The sequence below is a fragment of the Tachyglossus aculeatus genome, chromosome 5 (genome assembly GCF_015852505.1).
Source record: "Tachyglossus aculeatus isolate mTacAcu1 chromosome 5, mTacAcu1.pri, whole genome shotgun sequence".
Taxonomy (NCBI): Eukaryota; Metazoa; Chordata; class Mammalia; order Monotremata; family Tachyglossidae; genus Tachyglossus; species Tachyglossus aculeatus.
The window spans coordinates 89,710,892-89,727,472 of NC_052070.1; the positions used below are offsets into that span (position 1 = coordinate 89,710,892).

The 16,581-nt window shown below is 46.7% G+C and overlaps 1 protein-coding gene and 1 pseudogene across 3 annotated transcripts in view; both read right to left on the bottom strand.

Annotated features, from left to right (window-relative positions):
* Positions 1 to 4,946, bottom strand: part of LRRK1 (leucine rich repeat kinase 1) — a 145,639-nt gene extending 140,693 nt beyond the window's left edge. For all 3 annotated transcript variants that reach the window (XM_038746353.1, XM_038746352.1, XM_038746350.1), the window contains exon 1: positions 4,787 to 4,946. In XM_038746353.1, the coding sequence (XP_038602281.1) occupies positions 4,787 to 4,900 (114 nt within the window). In that variant the 5' untranslated portion in view covers positions 4,901 to 4,946. The remainder of the gene's footprint in view (positions 1 to 4,786) is intronic.
* Positions 4,947 to 12,672: 7,726 nt separating this feature from the next.
* Positions 12,673 to 15,976, bottom strand: LOC119928835 (annotated as a pseudogene).
* Positions 15,977 to 16,581: the final 605 nt, after the last annotated feature.

The following is a 16,581-nucleotide window of genomic DNA, read 5'->3' on the forward strand; positions in this document are numbered from 1 at the left end:
CAAATGAGGCTCACAGTCAAGGTAGGGAGGGCAGGTATTGAGCCCCCAACTAAGGAAACTCAGGCACAGAGAAGTTAAATCGATTGCCCTAGGTCACCCAGAAACAAGTAACAGAGCTGGGAGTAGATCCCTGTACCTCTGACTCCCAGGCCCATCGTCTTTCCACTAAGTCACACTGAATAGTAGGATCAAATGTCCCGCATTAGGTGAGCCAGTCACGATTCCAGAGAATCGAACGGCATCAGGAGGGACCCATTAGGCTCCTGCTTCGACTGAGGTGGTAGGAAGAAACTGGATAGCCACAGTGGAATGACAGAAGGGACACCAAGGGGAGGTGAGGCCGTCCAGTTCCCTCCACCTCTTCTTCTTTTTTAGTGGTGGCAATTGCCACCACAGCTGAACTGGCCTTCACTGGCTGTTTCTAGGGGTTTCCGGTGTGGCTGAAATGTCATGTTTTGAGTCTGCTGGAAATTCCCAGGATGGGCTGGTCTAGGTAAAAAGCCACTGCTTCAGCCCAGTTTCTGGCAGCATGCAGGGACATTATCTTGATGAATTGCCCCCCCCCCCCCTTTTCCTCATTTCATCCTCCCCTTCCCTGTCTTTTTCCTGCATTCTGTTCCCCTCCTTTATCCCTTTCTCTCTGTCCATTCCCTCCTCTATCTTTCCTACCTGTCTCCCCCAACTATCTTTTTCATCTCACTTCCTGGAAGTTCCCCTCCTGTTCCTACATGGGTGATCAAAAAATCTGGTAACATTAGCTTAGCACCTCCTTCCAGAAGTACCTTGGCCACCTCCCCTTTGGGCTCTGGATGCTTAAGTCAAACCAACCAACCAACCACAGTAAGGTAACAACTACTACTTCTGGGCACCAAATGGTTCCCTAATGACCTGGAAGAGTTAGTGAAGCTAAAGGGGCCTAAATGAATTCCCAAAGTTGGGGCTAAACTCCAAGAGACTTTATTTTTTAATTTGTTCGCAGTAACAAAATATGATTCACTTAGCTGGTGAGGTAACAAGGATTTTGGGAAGTTTCTCCTGTTTTTTAAAATTTGGTCACATACCTGGAAAATATTTTTATACAGATCTGACCCTCTAAAAGCCTTCTGATAAGCACCCTTTGAAATTGAAAGGAGGAAATATATGGTATAATTAATAGTTGTAGAGACGTTTACTAAAGGTTACCTGAATTCTTAAATCTACTTGCTACTTTCCAACTAAATTGCTGTTCCTTCTCTGCTCCCTGAACTGCAAGTACAATGGATGCAATAGGAAATCCTAGGTGGGTACATCTTTATTTTTTTACAGTCTGAGCCCAAAAGAGAACTGTCCATTTCTCCTTCCCCCAACTTAGGCAACAAATTTGGGGTCAGATTTAGAAAGTTCATTTCCAGTAAAATTGCTGTACAGGGTATGCGCTTGAGCCAAAATGGACTGGGCAGTTTGGGTCACTTGCATATAAAATAGCCTAAAAATACAGGCTGGTGTTCACTGCAAGGGTGGTTCTGAAACTTGCAAGCTTCTTTAAAAACAACCACACTGGCAACCAAGGGGCAGCATTAGGTGTACTTCCTATTTCTCTATGCCATTTCCTACTTCTATTTCTGGATGGCACAAAGGGCCACTACTGGTTAACTCTTTGACTCTGGCTTGAAAGCTATTTCTGAAGATATACTACTGTATTTGAAGAGTCAAAGTGTACATTATACATCTACTGAGTTGGTAATTTTGGACACACCCACAATGAATTTGGATATTTTAAATTATTCCGGGACTACTCTTCTCTCAACCTTCAAAGGCAGCACTCTATCCGGCATACGTACAAAACTGAGGGTTGCATTCTTGCAGAACTCCAGCTGAAGGTAAACTCAAGCTGCAGTAATCACAGTGTCCAACGCCGCAGCATGAACACAATTTCTTCAGCTTCATACTTCATTCTACCCAGGTATATCATCTGGCATCCAAAGAATATCTCAATTCAGTCAGCGTCAACTAGCAACAACATGTAGTAAGACCATACATTATGACAGAACTGACTGTATTTACATTTTGGTAATAGGGTCGACTTTTTTTTTTTAATGGTATTTGTTAGGAGGTTTCTATGTGCCAGGCACTGTACTAAGCTATGGGGTAGATACAGGCTAATCAGGTTGGACACAGTCCATGTCCCATATGGGGCTCACAATCTCAGTCCCCATTTTACAGTGAAGGAACCAAGGCACAGAAAGGTTAAATGACTTGTCCAAGGTTACACAGCAGATAAGAGGCAGAGTCAGGATTAGAACTCAGGTTCTTCTGACTCCCAGGCCCATGCTCTATCCACTAGGCCATGCAGATTCTCTAACCTTACACTAACAGCTATAGCTATCTGACCAGTATCTTCTTTAATGATTTCAAAGAGACAGGCTTTCCCCTTGTCGACAAGTGTCTGAGCTTATCCCAAGAGCTCAGCTCTCTTTAATAATAAATTTAATCAAGGAAAATCCTCTGGAGCATTGACTACATGATATTTCAGGCACTCTAATTTAAGTATACAGTGTAGCTTCCGACATACACACTCTAAAGATTCACACTCAAATATCAAGTGGGATCATGACAAATTCACCAGATTATTTTTCTGTACCCTGCTCACTTTAGGCAGAAAAGTTTCATACAAAATGAAATAATTTCTGGATACTCAATATAATTTCTGTTCCAGTTTCCCCAGAAATAAACATTAATTAACAACAACAAAAGAAAACCAGGCTGGCTTGGTGGTCTCCCTCTTGTGAAAGGGAAAAGAACTGATGGCATACAGAACCACTTGTCTATTGTAATTGATTCAGAGGGACTTAAGATCTCAGCTTGCAATTCGGAAAAGGTGCTGCATCCCAAGCCTTCAATAGCATCTCTTCTAGAACAAAGGAATGAAATTCTTTCTTGTCATCCTTCCCTAACTCAGCTCCTACCCTGCCTCAACTTGGTTGTAGGGGAGGGGGAGAAAAGCAGAATGGCCTCATGGAAAGACCACAGGTCTTGGAGTTAGAAGACCTGAGCTCTAGTCCCAGTTCTGCCACTTGCTTGCTGTGTGACTTTGGGGAAAGGCATTTAACTTCCCTGTACTTCAGTTTCCTCATCTGTAAAAATGGGGATAAAAATACTTGTTCTTCCTCCTTATCAGATTGTAAGCCCCAAGTGGGATAGGGACTGTACTTGGCCTGATTATCTTCTACCATTTATTCGTTCATATTTATTGAGCGCTTACTGTGTGCAGAGCACTATCATTCCCAGAGCTTAGTTCAGTGGTTGGCACAAAGTAAATCCTTAATTGTAATAATAACGATTGTGGTATTAAAGCACTTACTATGTGCCAATCACTATACTAAGCACTGGAGTACACTACAAGATACGTCAGACACAGTCCCTGTCCCATAAGAGGCTTACAATCTGAGCGAGGTGGGAGAAGAAGTAGTGAATTCCCACTTTACAGATGTGGAAACTGAGGCACAGAGAAGTTAAGTGAGCTGCCCACAGTCACGCAGCGGACAAAGGGAAGAACTGGGATTAGAATCCAGGTTTCCTGACTTCCAGGCCCATGGTCTTTCCACTAGGCTACACTGCTTCCCAGCTTAACACATATCACATTTTTTTTTATTATTTAGAAGAAGGGGACGTAGGAGTACTGATGGGAAGAGATGACCCTGGGGCTGAATTTAAGTCTGGGCTCCTCTAGTGACCACACTTTCCCTAAAGTATCCTTGGTTTCTGTTTACATAGAGAGGGAACATGGAAAATGCTATTCCGATGATAGGAACTTCCAGGTGCCTCTGCTGGACTTTGCTTTTCTGCTAGTCTCAGTCACATTTCCCTCATTCATTCATTCAACTGTATTTATTGAGCACTTACTATGTGCAAAGCACTCACCTCACATTAATACAATCACAGCTGCCTTATGATTTACTACAGGGGAAAGCTCAAGATTCAAACTGGAGCCCCAAGAACATTTACTAGGAAAACAATTTTAGACACTAAGTTCATCTAAGTGATTAACATTTCAAGGATATCAGGTATAGCTCTAATTCCAAAAACTAGCAAGGTTTCTAAAGAGGGTTCCAGATACCGCCCATAAATTTAAACACAGATATTCCTTTCAAAGATCAAAGCATTGATAGATTACTGCTGACCCAGATGTTAGTGAACAAGCCAACACTTGTGGAGTCAGATAGGATCTGGGTCTACCATTGTTTAAGAAGTTTAGAGTCCTGAGCACACACTGCAGCTATGTGCTCAGTATTCATATAAAATCCCATCATTTAAAAAAACACTTGGGTAATTTTGTTATGGGCAGGGAACATGCCTACCAACTCCATTAGACTATACTCTCGCAAGTGCTTAGTATAGTGCTCTGCACACAATAGATGATCAATAAATGCTCGAAACTTTTTAAATGACGAATACCAAATATTATAAATTGAATATTAGTTCATTCATTCATTCAATCGTATTTACTGAGTGCTTACTGTGTGCAGAGCATTGTACTAAGCACTTGGAAAGTACAATTTGGCACCAGAGACAATCCCTACCCAACAATGGGTTCACAGTCTAGAAGGGGGGAGACTAACAACAAAACAAGTAGACAGGTATCAATAGCATGCCTGCCTACTTTGAGAATTTGAGAACCATTGTTTAATTATCTCACTTAGAGTATCAAAAGCAGTTTGAAAAAACCAGGACACAGCTGCACAGAACTCTTCCCTCTCCCTCCCGCCACAACACACCTCCCTCTCACCCACACACATAATGAGCTTACCATTCTGAAGGTCCATGTTGGGCTCTGGGCAAACTGCAGATTCCTCAGGGCCCACACACCAGTACATCCTGAGCTGCAGTTGTGAAGCGTTAACACTCCAGTTTCAAAAACCATCCCGAGTTGTCACATAATTGATGTAATTTGTTGTTCAGGAGGTAGGGTTTTCCTGAAAAGAGCGTTTCGGCAAGAAGTCCTAGCTCTGAAGCAATTTCCCCGGTTCTGGGTACAAAGAGGAGAAAACTACAATTTAAGAAGTCACAGAACTATTTTATTTGCAGTCCACATTCTATCCTCAACCCACAGTTCCTTTCAATCTTTCCCACCCATTTAACCTATCTCCACCCTGCTTTTTAAACCCTCCCCTTGCCAGTACCGACTTCAGGTGTATCCCATTTAAAAGGCTGACAGTACCTTGACATAACTCTATCAAACAATCCATCAGTGCTATCAATCTTTCTTCCCACTCCCACCTCAACAAGCCTCATGAGGGAAATGCCTAGAAATCAGAGACAATCTCCTATGTGACCGCCCTGGTATTAAATAAACTGTAGATAAGCAATTAATATTAAACTGCAAAGGCAAAAAAAATCCAGTTCTTCTAAAAGTACATACTGAAAATCAAGACACCTAATCCTATACCAATTATTCAACTAGCTGTATTGTGATTCACACTATAGCATTATTACTTAAGGATTCAGAAGAGTTCAGTTAGCCAAATATGAGGGTAAATCGTCCATGAAAAATAAACAAGTGAAGAAAATGCTTTGAAATCTCTAGAGAATAAGGAAAAGGAGAAATTGTAATGTTGGCAGGGTCTTAAAAAGTTATCCTGGGCAAGAACTAAACAGGAAAATTAATTTGAGATTAAAAAAACCCAAGAGCAGAAACATTTCAATGTATTTTTTGTAAAAAAGGATTCCACTCATAAACAACTTTAAGCTACTATTTCTCAGAAATTCACTAGTACTGAGAACCCACCATAATTATCAAATTTACAAAGAGACTGTTTACTCTTCAGTCTAATCTAATCTGTAACAAGACTAAAAGCATTTTACTGCTGAGCTTCTTTCTAAATGTTATAGATTAGTTTATCTGATAAACTTTTTTTTCCCTTTTTGCAAGGTGGAGATTTATACTAGCTGAAAAACCTAGCACAAACTGTTCCCCTTTTTGCTTTCAGTTTCTGTATGAAAATAATATTACAAACATAACATTTTGCCACTGGAGCAGTTCAATTAGAATCACATTTCTGTACCTTTCTTATGAAAGAGAAGTTATGAGGTGAAGTAATTTGAGCATTGGTAAATATGTTCTCAAACTAATCTTAGCTTCCTTGTCAACTTTCTTTCACTCAAGGGACATGCCAGTGTAATAAGTTTGTAATTTTGATTTTTTTAATGATTGCAATGCATACTGACAGGGCCTTAATGATACCTCATTTTTGGTTTTCAAATTATATAATTGATTCCATGACCACCTTTCTCCCCGTCTGCTTCTTCATTAAACTCAAAATAAAGACTTTTTAAAAAGTCTTTATTCTAGCAGCTGTCATCAGCTACATTCCACCTGTAAAGGTTTGTGGAGGACTCTGTATTTTCAATCATTCAATAGACAATTCAAGTTCCACCTGTCCTGAGGCTCAACTGTCTCCCCTGTAAAAAGGGGGGGGGGGGGGGTCATCTACTTCAAATGGTTGTGATGAGAGATTTACCTAATGAAAAGGATTAGAAAGCCCTACTGGATTAATATGATTTTAAAATGCTGAAGACATGCTAAATCATAAAATGAGCTTCTATCAGTAGATTGCAGATGATCTAGATCCTCTAGACTGTAAACTTCTTGTGACTAACAATTCTGCTGTGTTGTACTCTCTCAAGTGCTCAGTACAGTGTTCTGACCACAGTAAGGGCTTCATAAATCCCAGCGATGATGATGGGGGATCCTGCATCTTGGACTACACTTCAATTCCTTCTCTGACAATAATGGTTCCCAAGATAACCTGATTAAATCTCACTCTCGTCTCCCTTGCTTCTCTCCCATCTCTGATGCTATACCTCCAGCATGGAGCTCCTTCCTAACCAAACCCAAAACCACCAGGGCCCTCTCCATTGTTCAAAGACCCCCTAAAAATCTCACCTCCTCCGACAAGCCTTCCCCAATTACTTTCCAATACACCCATCAGTCATCTTAAGCACTATATTCATCTTTGGCAATTTTTGTATGTGTTTCCAATTGTTGAGTCAATTATTCTGACTACTCTGTCAGTTTTATGTCATTCTACCCCATTGTTAGTATTATTAAAGAAGCAGCGTGGCTTAGCGGTAAGAGCCGGGCTTAGGAGTCGGAGGTCATGGGTTCTAATCCCAGCTCCGCCACTTGTCAGTTGTGCGACCTTGGGCAAGTTACTTAACTTTTCTGGGCCTCAGTTACCTCATCTGTAAAATGGGGATGAAGACTGTGAGCCCCACATGGGGCAACTTGATACCTTGTATCTACTCCAGCACTTAGAACAGTGCTTGGCACGTAGTAAGCTCTTAAATACCAACATTATTATAAGCTCCTTAAGGGCAGGGAATGTGGCACTTCTTTGTTTTAAAGAGAAGTTGTATTCTCCCAAGTGCTTAGTGCAGTATTCTGCACACAGTGAGCACTCATTAGGTATACCATTAATTTATTTTGAAGTTCCCAAGAGCTTTCTATAGTGCACTGTACTCTGTGGACAGTCAATACCACCATTTCTAGTTTATCCATACAGCATGGCAATATTGTGGCTTTCTTCTCTAACTTTTCCTTGAACAGAAGATAGGATATTGTATTGAAGATCGAAGTGGTTTCTATCCCATTGGAAGGCCCAAAAGATCTTAGTTGTGGGTACACTTCACAAATCACAAGCCTCCCCTGACTCCAGTCCATACTTAACTGTGCTGCCTGGATCATTTTTCTACAAAAACGTTCTGGATGTGTCACCCCATTCCTCAAAAAACTTGGGTGGTTGTCCATCCACCTCTGCATCAAACAAAAACTCCTCACCATTGGCTTTAAAGCACTCCACTGCCTTGCCCCCTCTTACCACAACCTAGTCCACACACTTTGCTCCTCTAATGCTAACATTCTCACTGTATCTCAATCTCACCGCCGACCCCTCACCCCGGTCCTGCCTCTGGCCTAGAATGCTCTCCCTCCTCAAGACAGATACTCTCCTACATTCAAAGCCTTCCTGAAGGCACTTATCCTCCGAGAGGCCTTCCCTAAGCCCCCCTTTTCTATTCTCCTACTCCCTTCTGCGTTGCCCTGACTTGCTCCCTCTGTTCTTTCCCCCTGCCCCATGGCATTTATGTACACATCTGTAATTTTTTATATTAATGTCTGTCTTTCCTGCTCTAGACTGTAAGCTCACTGTGGGCAGGGAATGTGTCTCTTTACTGTTGTATCATACTCTGCCAAAGGCTGTGTACAGTGCTCTGAACACAATAAGTGCTCAATAAATAAGACTGAATGAATGAAAAGTCTGAAAATGAAGTAGAACTGACCAAGGAGCATAGTACTTAGGATTTCACTTTGTGAACTTTCTCCAAGAGGTACTGAAAGGTAATGAAAATGAAAGCAAAATGGCTGCTGCTGAAGAATTCAATATTTTCCCAAATTGTGAAAGTTCTGGATCTCCCCAACAAAGAATATTTCTTGAATTACATTCCTGCTAGTTTTCACCAGTGAAACATAAGTAGCTTTTTTTAAAATTGGGTAATAAGAAATGAATTTTACTTTTTAAATCTCATTTTTGAGGGAGAAGTCTCAGACCGTAACTGGTAGGTCAGTCTTTAGAAGACTGGAAGAAATCTGCCAGGATATCTAAATGTAGGGTTTTCACTTTCCTTTGAGTCATAGGTCTTATCAGTTCTCTTCACTTAGGTGCAGCAACTACCTAGCAAACCACAGATACTGTGATTTTATTCAGAGCTGAGGTGGAGATTCATTCTTAATCTATACCACCGTATTAACAGCAATGCTGCAAGAGGAGAACAGGAAATAAGGGACTTTTCTCCCTCTTTACTCAATCACAGGCGAAAAACTTGTTATTAGGCCATGATTAATATTCACCTCTGCACAGATGGTGCTAGAGGCTGGACAAAACTTTTGAGACGGCCCCTGTCGAAAGGAATTTTATTCATTTAGTGCATAGGCAACAGAGAAATACTGCAATCCAAATCCACAGGGGATTTAAAATCAGTCGTGCTCGTGGTGGGATTAATAAACGACAATCCCTGATCTCTTTTTGGAGCCTCTTCTACTACTGCTATTATGCCCTATCCATCGTGCCCCCTCACTGCAGTGCTGGGCACAGAACTAGATGCCTTTGCCCATCTGGTTAGGGGCACACTCGGCCCTTGTGGGCTGACTGGGCTGCCTGCTGGTGTTGCCAGGGAAGGGGGGGCTCTCTCAGCGCTGTCCTGGCAGCTGCCTCAGAGAAGGGAGTGAGGGTTTTCAGAGAATGCCACTTTGTGCTATCCGGGCCCTTGGACATCTCAAGCAGCGTGGCTCCGTGGAAAGAGCACGGGCTTTGGAGTCAGAGGTCATGGGTTCAAATCCCGGCTCCGCCAACTGTCAGCTGTGTTACTTTGGGCAAATCACTTAAACTTCTCTGGGCCTCAGTGCCCTCATCTGTAAAATGGGGTTTAAAACTGTGAGCCCCCCCGTGGGACAACCTGATCACCTTGCAACCTCCCCAGCGCTTATAACAGTGCTTTGCACATAGTAAGCGCTTAATAAATGTCATTAAAGAAAAAAAAGCCAGGGGCTGACACCACCACCCACTTTCGCGGGTGGGCAAGATCGGGGGGATCGGGGGCGCGGAAGGGCGAAGCTGCCTGCCAGTCCTGATTGCGAACTCCTTCCTTCTACCGCCCTGCCCGCAGGGGGAGGGTTTGGGGGGGCTCGGGAGGGAGCGGGGCGCCCTGCTTGGGGGCCGTTCTCGGGCAAGCGCTCCGCGGCGGACGCGGGAAGGGCGAGAGGAGGAGGGCGAGAGGAGGAAGAGGAGGGTTAGGTGGCCCTACCTGCTGCCGTGGGAGGGGCGAGAGGGGCGGGAGGGGCGGGGGCCGGCGGCCGGCGGCCAGGCGGGGTCCCGGGCAGGCTGGGCGCGGGGAGCCGGGGGTCCGGGCGGCGCCGGCTGGACGGGGACCCCGCGGCACCGGGCGGGAACGGGGCGCCCCTAGCGGCGGCCGCCTCCCTCCCTCCGTCCCTCCGTCCCTCCCCGCAGCCCGGCCAGGACCAGGCGGCGACTTCCTCAATCCTGCGGCCCTGCCGGCGGAGGAGGCAGGGCCACGGGGGGGGCGGGACGAGGAGGAGGGGGAGGAGGAGGGGGAGAGGAGGAGGAGGGGGGGGGAAGACGGAAAGAGAGAGACAGAGGGAAGGGGGGAGAGGAGGGAAGGAGAGAAAGGGGGGAGAGGAGGAGAAGGGGGGAGAGGAGGGGAGAGGAGGGGGGGAGAGGAGGAGGGGAGGGGGGAGGGGAGGGGGGGGTGGAGGGGGGGAAGGGAGGGCGGAGGGGAGGGGGGAGAGGGGGGGGGGGGAGGGAAGGGGGGGGGAGGGGGGGGAGGGAAAGGGGGAGAAGGGGGGAGGAGGGAAAGGGGGAGAAGGGGGGAGGGAAAGGGGGAGAAAGGGGGGAAGGGGGGAGGGGGGAGAGAAGGGGAAGAGAGAAAGGGAGAGAAGGGGGAGAGAGAAAGGGGAGAGGAGGGGGAGAGAGAAAGGGGGGAGAGGAGGGGGGAGAAGGGGGAGAGGAGGGAAGGGGGAAGAAAGGGGGGAGGGGAGGGGAGGGAGAAGGGGGGAGGGAAGGGGAGCGGGAGAGAGGGAGGAGGGGGGAGAGAGGGAGGGAGGGGGGAGGAGGGGGAGAGAGGGGAGAAGGGAGGGAAAGAGAGAGGGGAGAAGGGAGGGAAAGAGAGAGGGGAGAAGGGAGGGAAAGAGAGAGGGGAGGTGGGAGGGAAAGAGAGAGGGGAGGTGGGAGGGAAAGAGAGAGGGGGGAGGGAAAGAGAGGGAGGGGAGGAGGAGGGAAAGAGAGAGGGGGGAGGGAGAGAGGGGAGGAGGAGGGAAAGAGAGAGGGGGAGGGAAAGAGAGGGAGGGGAGGGGGGAGGGGCAATAGTATTTACTGAGCGCTTATTTTGTGGGCAGGGCACTGTACTAAGCGCTTGGGAGAAGACGATAGAACAATAAACGGACGCATTTGCTGCCCACAACGAGCTGACAGTCTAGAGGGGGACACAGACGTTAATATAAATCAACGACAGACCCCGGACATAAGTGCTGGGGAGAGAGCGACACAGAAAAGGAAGGAAAGAGCGAGCGAGAGAGAAAAGGAAGGGGAGAGAAGGAAGGAGAGAGCGGGAGAGAAGGAAGGAGAGAAAAAAAGGAAGGAATGGGAAGGAGAGAGCAAAAGAAAAGGAAGGGGAGAGAAGGAATGAGCGACGGAAGGAGGGAGCGAAAGGAGGAGAGAGAAGGAATGAGCGGGAGAGAGAAAAGGAATAAGTGAAGGAAGGAGAGAGCGAGAGGAGAGAAAAGGAAGGAGAAAGAAGGAATGCGCGAGAGAAGGAAGGGGAGTCAGAAAAGGAAGGAGAAGGGAGAGAGCGAGAGAAGGAAAGGGAGAGCAGGATGAGCGAGAGAGAAGGAAAGGGAGGGCGAGGAGAATGAGGTTCGGTGGCATTGTACTCTCCCAAGCGCTTAGTACAGTGCCCTTCACAAAGTAAGTGCTCAGTAAATACGATTGATTGAAGGAGGGAGAGACATCAAGTGGGGAAGGAAAGATATATGTATATATCTTTTATATAAAGAGAGAGAAAAAAAGGAAGGGTAGAGAAAGAGAGGACAACCCAACCTAGACGCTTGGCTCCTCTAATGCTAACCTTCTCACTGCACCTCCAGCTCGCCTGTCTCTCTTCCGACCTCTCACCCATGTCCTGCCTCTGGCCTGGAAAGCCCTCCCTCCTCATATCCGACAATTGCACTTCCCCACTTCAAAGCCTTGTTAAAGGCACATCTCCTCCAAGAGGCCTTCCCTAACCCCCTTTTTCTTTTCAACTTCCTCCTACGTCACCCTGACTTTATCCTTTTATTCATCCTAGCCCCACAGCACTTATGCCCCCTCATCCTTCTTGTCTCACGAGCCCATAAACTTGGCATTATCCTTTATTCCTCTCTGCCATTCAACCCACACATTCAATCCATCACTAAACCTGGTCGGTCCCACCTTCGCAATATCGGTAAAACCAGCCCTTTCATCTCCATTCAAACTGCTACCACTTTAATACCATCACTCATCCTATCCCGCCTGGATTGTCTCTCCATATTGCTGAATTGTACTTTCCAAGCACTTAGTACAGTGCTCTGCATACAGTAAGCACAACAAATACGATTGATTGAACGATTACTGCATCAGCCTTCTTGCTGACCTCCCAGCCTCCTGTCTCTCTCTTCTTCAGTCCATACTTCACTCTGCTGCTGGATCACTTTTTTTACAAAAACATTCATTCAGTTGTATTTATTGAGCACTTACTGTGTGCAGAATACTGTACTAAGCTCTTGGGAAGTACAAGTTGGCAATAATGATGGTAATACCATCATTATTATCGTTGTTATTAGTTGGTGGGGGGGGGGCTGCCCATGGCGGGGAATGTGCCTGCCCTATCCATATTGCGTTGTGCCCTCCTCCGCGCTTGATACAGTGCCTGGCCCACGGTAAGCGCTCAATAAATCCGATCACTTGGGAATCGGGGCCGGAAGATGGAGAAATCAGCCGGTGGGATCCAGGTACAGATTCATTACAAAAACCACGGGCCTTGGGATGAACCCGGGCTGCCGTCCCCACACCCTCCCAGTCCCCCCAGCTCGGCCCCGGCCAGGGGTCATTGGGAGAACTGGCGCCGGTCGGCGGGGGGCTTCTTGCTGATGTGCTTGAAGATTTTGGCCTTCTGCACCGTCCAGGACTTCTGGTAGCCGAAGCCGCCGCCACCCCCACGCTTCTGCAGCTTCCAGCCCTGCCCGCTGTTGACGTTGAGGTCCACGAAGGGGGGCACCCTGAAGCTGAAGGAGAGGACCACCTGGGTCAGATCCAGGCTGGCCACGTTGTAGATCTGCTTGAGGGCGTGGGAGTCATAGGCCCGGATGTAGGATTTGTAGGCCTCCTGGCCCAACTTGTGCAGGAAGTAATTCTTCTCGATCAGTTTCTCCAGCTGAGACTGGATGTCGGTGATCTTGGCCCAGGAAAACTCGTACTCGCTGAGGGGCACCTTGGCCTGCTTGAGGTAGCGCAGGAAGCCCAGCTCCTCCAGCCTCAAGATGAGCAGGGTGTGACCTCAGCCGTTGATGCCCCGCGCCGTGCAGCCCACACGGTGGATGTACTCCTTGGGGTCGTCCGGGGGGTTGAACTGGACGATCCAGTCCACCTCGGGGATGTCCAGGCCGCGGGCCGCCACGTCCGTGCACAGCAGGATGTCCGAGTCCACATTGCAGAACTGGAAGAACTTGGTGGTCCACTTCGTCTGCTTCTGCTTGTCGTGGATGGCCATGACGGGCAGGTCGATGTAGTTGAGCAGCTCGTAGTGGTATTTGATAGACATGCAGGAGGAGAAGAAGACCATCAGCTTCTTCTTGCGGTTCTTCTTCAGGAAGGTGACCCACTCCTCAAGAAACTCCAGGGGTTGCCCATCCGCCTCTCCACCAAACAAAACCTCCTCGCCAGTGGTTTTAAAGCATACCTCCACCTTGCCCCCTCCTACCTCACTTAGTTATTCTCCTACAACCCAGCCCACACACTTCCCTCCTCTAGTGCTAAACTTCTCCCTGTGCCTCCACATCCCCCATCTCATTGCCAGTCCCTTGCTTTTGGGATGTGCCTGCCTTTGGCCTGGAATGCCCTCCCTCCTCAAATCTGACAATTATTCTCCCCCTCTTCAAAGCCTTATTTAAGGCACATCTCCTCCAAGAAGTCTTCCCTGACTGAGCCTTCTTTCTTCTTGTCCCACTCCCTTCTGCCTCTCCTTGACTTACTCCCCTTATTCATTCCTTCCCCACCACCCAGCCCCACAGCCCTTATGTATATGTCTAATTTATTTGTTTACATTAATGTCTTTCTCCCCCTCTAGACTGTAAGCTTGTTATGGGCAGTGAATGTGTCTGTTGTTATATTGTACTCTCCCAAGGGCTTAGTACAGTGCTCTGCACACAGTAAGCACTTAATAAATATGATCGACAGAGGGAGGACACAGAGAGAAGGATGCAAGGAGACAAAGAGTTTTACAGAGAGGAAAAAGTAAGGAAGGGAGAGAAGAGGAGGCAAGTGTTGAAGTGAGGCCTTTGTGGGAGGGAGCAGAAAAGGTCTGGAGCCCAAAGACCCCAAGGGGAAATGAGGAAGTGAGCAGGGGCACCACTATTTTCTGCAAAAGATGTCTCCGCCCTAGAATGAGGAACTTGCGGCGTTCCCTGCAAGGGAGACTCTGGCCGGGCTCGCCGTGCACCTCACACCCACAATGAATATGTCAATTGTTCATATTTCTCCCCACCACCCTGCAGAAACAGCCTCTCCAGCTGCCGAAGTTAATCAGTCACCTGCCCCCCCTCACCTGCACACAGTTGTTCTCTCAATCACGTCCCATCCTGATTGGGGCACAGCTGAAGTAAATACCTAATTACTCTATCGCAATCTGCTGGATAAAGGAAGGACTGCTTCGAAAATCGACGAACATCCAATCAGCCTGTCCTTTTATTTTCTAAAAAAAAAAACCCTTTTTGAGACATGTAGGGTGAATAGTATTGGTGCATTCATTTATTCATTCAATAGTATTTATTGAGCACTTACTGTATACAGAGCACTGTACAAAGCGCTTGGAAAGTACAATTCGGTAACCGATAAAGACAATCCCTACCCAACAATGGGCAGTGCTCTGCACATCGTCAAGTGCTCAATAAACACCACTGATTGCTAGTTATCTGTTGACCACTTACTATGTGCCAGGCACGGCAGTAAATACTGGGGTATAAACAAGTTGGGCACAGTTCCTGTCCCACATGGGCCTCAAAATCTATAGAACAGGTATTTAACCCCCATTTCACAGATGAGAAAACTGTGGCATAGAGAAGTTAAGTGATTTGCCTCAGTTACACAGCAGGCAAATATTAGAATGGGGATGAGAATCTGGATCTCCTGACTCCCAGGACCACATATTTTCCACTGGGCTTCGCTGCTTCTCTGTGAACAGCAAGACTTCACAGTGCCAAAATGCAAGCGTACCTAATGGTTCCCTTTCATAAGACCCTGGCAGTTTGGTCTAGTGGAAAGAGCACAGATCAGACAACTTGGATTCTCATCACAGCCACTTTATTTGGCAGACCTTGGATTAACCAGTTAATTGATATAATTTTTCTTATTAGTGGGGATTATATTTGCCTCTCCCTACCTCATAGAGATGTTGTGAAGGAAAAAAAAAATGAAGTCATACTGAAAGCACTTTATTTTATGACAGTTTTTACAATAAGATGATTTGAGGAAAATGAGAAGAGGGAAATAATCAGTCATTTTTCAGCATGTCTTCAAAGGTTTTTGCTGAATTACTTAGCAAAAGACAATTAGACTAAAAGAATATACCCCTTGTCAATCAACCAATGATCTTTACTGAGCACTTAGTTGTGTACAGAACACTGTATAAAGTACTTGGGAGAAGAAAATATCACAGACTTGGTAAACACTTTCCTTGCCCACATAGAGTTCATAGTTTAGAGAAGGAGACAGCTCTGCCACTAACAAGCTGTTTGACCTTGAGTAAGTCATTTATCCTTTCTGGGCCTCAATTTCTTCATTTGTAAAATAGAGGATATGGTATCTTTTCTCCCTGTCAAAAGAATCTGAATGCTAACTTGCCCAAGATTTGCTGTGTTGACTTTTGACCCTCTCGTGGGCACCTTGTGCCCAAGAATCAACTCCCTAGTTCCACAGATGGAGTGGTGTTTCAGAAACAGGCTTTCCCAGTCCTAGCAGCAGCATCCATCCCTTGGGGGCAAGCCGAGTGGACAGAACAAGAAGCATGAGGTTAGGGGGAGGGGTCAGTCCATGGGGGTCTTTACCCCACTGGATTGGCCATGAAAAGCAAGGCCATTAGATTTAGCTCCCAAGCCTCTAGAGTGGGGTGGACTGCCGTTGCTAGTCTGCCCCATCCCTCAGAGCTGGAAAGAGACCAGATATGGAGCCAAGATGTCTGCTTAAGGGTCTTGGAAGAAAGACAATGGACCCAAACATCCGCACTGTTTCTCTTGTCTTCACTGGCCGCTAGAGTGAAGTCAGAAACTCCTTTTGTCCCTGGCATTCAGTGGGAATGATCCTCTTTCCCAAATCTTTCCTCTGGGCTAGGGGAGACTTAGGGTATGAGGACAGTTTTGAAACTCTAGATCTTCTTTGGCATCTGGATAATCCCATGGGATTGTTTGGTCATGGTGCTTCTAAAGCTCCTAAGAGAAGATGACATAGGCAGAAAGCAGCAGAAGATATTCAGTCAATCAGAGGTGCTTACTGAGTGCCTACTGATACAGAGCACGGTAAACCACTTTAATCCATACTTCATGCTGCTGCCCGGATTGTCTCTGTCCAGAAACACTCTGGGCATGTTACTCCCCTCCTCAAAAATCTCCAGTGGCTACCAATCAATCTGCACATCAGGCAGAAACTCCTCACCCATAGCTTCAAGGCTCTCCATCACCTTGCCCCCTCCTACCTCACCTCCCTTCTCTCCTTCTACAGCCCACCCCACACCCTCCGCTCCTCT